The sequence below is a fragment of the Eubalaena glacialis genome, chromosome 13 (assembly GCF_028564815.1).
Source record: "Eubalaena glacialis isolate mEubGla1 chromosome 13, mEubGla1.1.hap2.+ XY, whole genome shotgun sequence".
Taxonomy (NCBI): domain Eukaryota; kingdom Metazoa; phylum Chordata; class Mammalia; order Artiodactyla; family Balaenidae; genus Eubalaena; species Eubalaena glacialis.
In genome coordinates, this window is record NC_083728.1 from 51,146,318 (window position 1) to 51,149,261 (window position 2,944).

The 2,944-nt window shown below is 68.1% G+C and overlaps 1 protein-coding gene across 1 annotated transcript; it reads left to right on the top strand.

Moving 5' to 3' along the window:
- Positions 1 to 319: 319 nt before the first annotated feature.
- FOXA2 (forkhead box A2) lies at positions 320 to 2,737 on the top strand. Its single transcript, XM_061208921.1, has 2 exons — positions 320 to 406; positions 1,433 to 2,737. The coding sequence occupies exons 1-2, from the start codon at positions 320 to 322 to the stop codon at positions 2,735 to 2,737; spliced, it is 1,392 nt and encodes a 463-aa protein (XP_061064904.1).
- Positions 2,738 to 2,944: the final 207 nt, after the last annotated feature.

The following is a 2,944-nucleotide window of genomic DNA, read 5'->3' on the forward strand; positions in this document are numbered from 1 at the left end:
TCGGCACTGCCAGCCTCGGCCTCCACCGGGCAGCCCGCGAGCGCGGCGGCGGCGGCGGCGGGCGGCGGGCGCTGCGGCAGCGGGGATCGGCTCCGGGCCTCCTCCTACCCTCGGCCCCCTCCTCCCACGACTCACCCCTCCCGCCCACTTCCAACCACTGCCTCCGACCGGCCGAGGGAGAGAGGGAGTGGAGCCGAGAGAGAGGGAGCGCGAGAGGGAGGGAGGGGACGGTGCCTTGGCTGACTTTTTTTAGAAAGGAGGGTGGGGGTGGGGGGGTGATTGCCGGTCGTTTGCTGGGGCTGTTAAATTTTAAACTGCCATGCACTCGGCTTCCAGTATGCTGGGAGCGGTGAAGATGGAAGGGCACGAGCCGTCCGACTGGAGCAGCTACTATGCCGAGCCCGAGGTAGGCACTCGCCTTTGCCGGGGGAAGCGGGGTGGCGGCGTCCGCTCTCGGCCCCAACCTCTGGACCGCTGCCCTGGCCGGCCCCCGGCCCCCACCCCAGCCGCTCCGGGCAGCCGCCTTTTCCACCCTCCTTCGACTCAAATGGGTCTCTTTTTTATACGACACACTGTTAGCCTTGAGATAATATTAACTTTGTGATCAAATATTGACTTGCGGCGCCTCCAAATCCTCTTCGTGGCCGAGCCACGCACTATCCTAACAGAGTTGTGTTTGGCAGCGCGCGGCTGGGGAGGGGTGGGAGGTCGGCCGGCGAGGGGGTGGGGAGCTGGAGTGGAGAAGGTGGGTAGGAGTTGGGGGCTGAGGTAGAGAAAAACGGTCCAGGACTAGGCGACAAAGAGAAAGAAAGTTTGTGGCTGCAGAGCCCAGCCGCGTGTAGTTCTGTTCGCGGTCCCCTCCCTGTCCCTCCACTCAATGCCTCCGGCTGGCCCCAGACTGCGCGCAGGTACCGCGTTTCGGTTCCCCTGGGGCCCAGAATGGGGTCCCGGGAGGAAGGCTGAATGGCGAGGACCCTGGGATCGTCTCCGCGGGAGGCCGCCGGGCGCCCTGCGCCTTGTCCCACAGGTCGCTGGCCAGGGTCGGAGGTGGCGTCCGGGGCCGCGGCGCCTGCTCGGTATGCTGACGTGAGAGTCGGGGGTACTCTGCGGAGGGGAGTTGCATTTGGGATGCCTGGCTTGGGGCGCTCCCGGGGACCTCTGTTTTAGAGTCTGAGCGAGGCGCAGGAGGGCGAGTAGGCGGCCACGGGCGCAGAGCGGCGGCCCCCGCGCCACCTCCCCGAGGGCGATCGCGGCGCGCTCCGGGTGAAACGGACGCGGGGCCGGGGCCGGGCGAGGGCAGGACTCCCCGGAGGCCTCCCTGGAGGCGGGGGCCTGGGCTGGCCCGGTGGGCTGGGGGGGGGGGGGGGTCAGGCCGGGCGCGCTTCAGCCGCGGTGCTAACGCTGTGCGCCTCCCTCCGGGCTCTGTCCTCAGGGCTACTCCTCGGTGAGCAACATGAACGCCGGCCTGGGGATGAACGGCATGAACACGTACATGAGCATGTCGGCGGCCGCCATGGGCAGCGGCTCGGGCAACATGAGCGCCGGCTCCATGAACATGTCGTCGTACGTGGGCGCGGGCATGAGCCCGTCCCTGGCCGGCATGTCCCCCGGGGCGGGCGCCATGGCCGGCATGGGCGGCTCGGCCGGGGCGGCCGGCGTGGCTGGCATGGGGCCGCACCTGAGCCCGAGCCTGAGCCCGCTCGGGGGGCAGGCGGCCGGGGCCATGGGCGGCCTGGCACCCTACGCGAACATGAACTCCATGAGCCCCATGTACGGGCAGGCGGGCCTGAGCCGCGCGCGCGACCCCAAGACTTACCGGCGCAGCTACACGCACGCCAAGCCGCCCTACTCGTACATTTCGCTCATCACCATGGCCATTCAGCAGAGCCCCAACAAGATGCTGACGCTGAGCGAGATCTACCAGTGGATCATGGACCTCTTCCCCTTCTACCGGCAGAACCAGCAACGCTGGCAGAACTCCATCCGCCACTCGCTCTCCTTCAACGACTGCTTCCTCAAGGTGCCCCGCTCGCCCGACAAGCCCGGCAAGGGCTCCTTCTGGACCCTGCACCCCGACTCGGGCAACATGTTCGAGAATGGCTGCTACCTGCGCCGCCAGAAGCGCTTCAAGTGCGAGAAGCAGCTGGCCCTGAAGGAGGCCGCGGGCGCCGCGGGCGGCGGTAAGAAGGCGGCCGCCGGGGCCCAGGCCTCGCAGGGTCAGCTCGGGGAGGCCGCCGGGCCGGTCTCCGAGACTCCGGCGGGCACCGAATCGCCCCACTCGAGCGCCTCCCCGTGCCAGGAGCACAAGCGAGGGGGCCTCGGGGAGCTGAAGGGGACGCCGGCCGCGGCGTTGAGCCCCGCGGAGCCGGCGCCCTCGCCAGGGCAGCAGCAGCAGGCCGCGGCCCACCTGCTGGGCCCGCCGCATCACCCGGGCCTGCCGCCAGAGGCCCACCTGAAGCCGGAGCACCACTACGCCTTCAACCACCCCTTCTCCATCAACAACCTCATGTCCTCGGAGCAGCAACACCACCACAGCCATCACCACCACCAGCCCCACAAAATGGACCTCAAGGCCTACGAACAGGTGATGCACTACCCCGGCTACGGGTCCCCCATGCCGGGAAGCCTGGCCATGGGCCCGGTCACGAACAAAGCGGGCCTGGACGCCTCGACCCTGGCCCCAGACGCCTCCTACTACCAGGGGGTGTACTCCAGGCCCATTATGAACTCCTCTTAAGAAGACGGCGTGACCTGGCTAGCCCAGACCCAGACGGGAGAGACAGGAAATGGGGTAGAGACTCTGAGAAAGGGGTGCTGGAAAGATACGAGGGAGAAGGACCCATCACACCCCCGCCCCCGGAACAGAGGTCTCCCCTCACCCTCTGCAGCCCTTCCCTCCCTCACATGGGCCACACTGATGTCTATCATGATATATAAGGGGGGA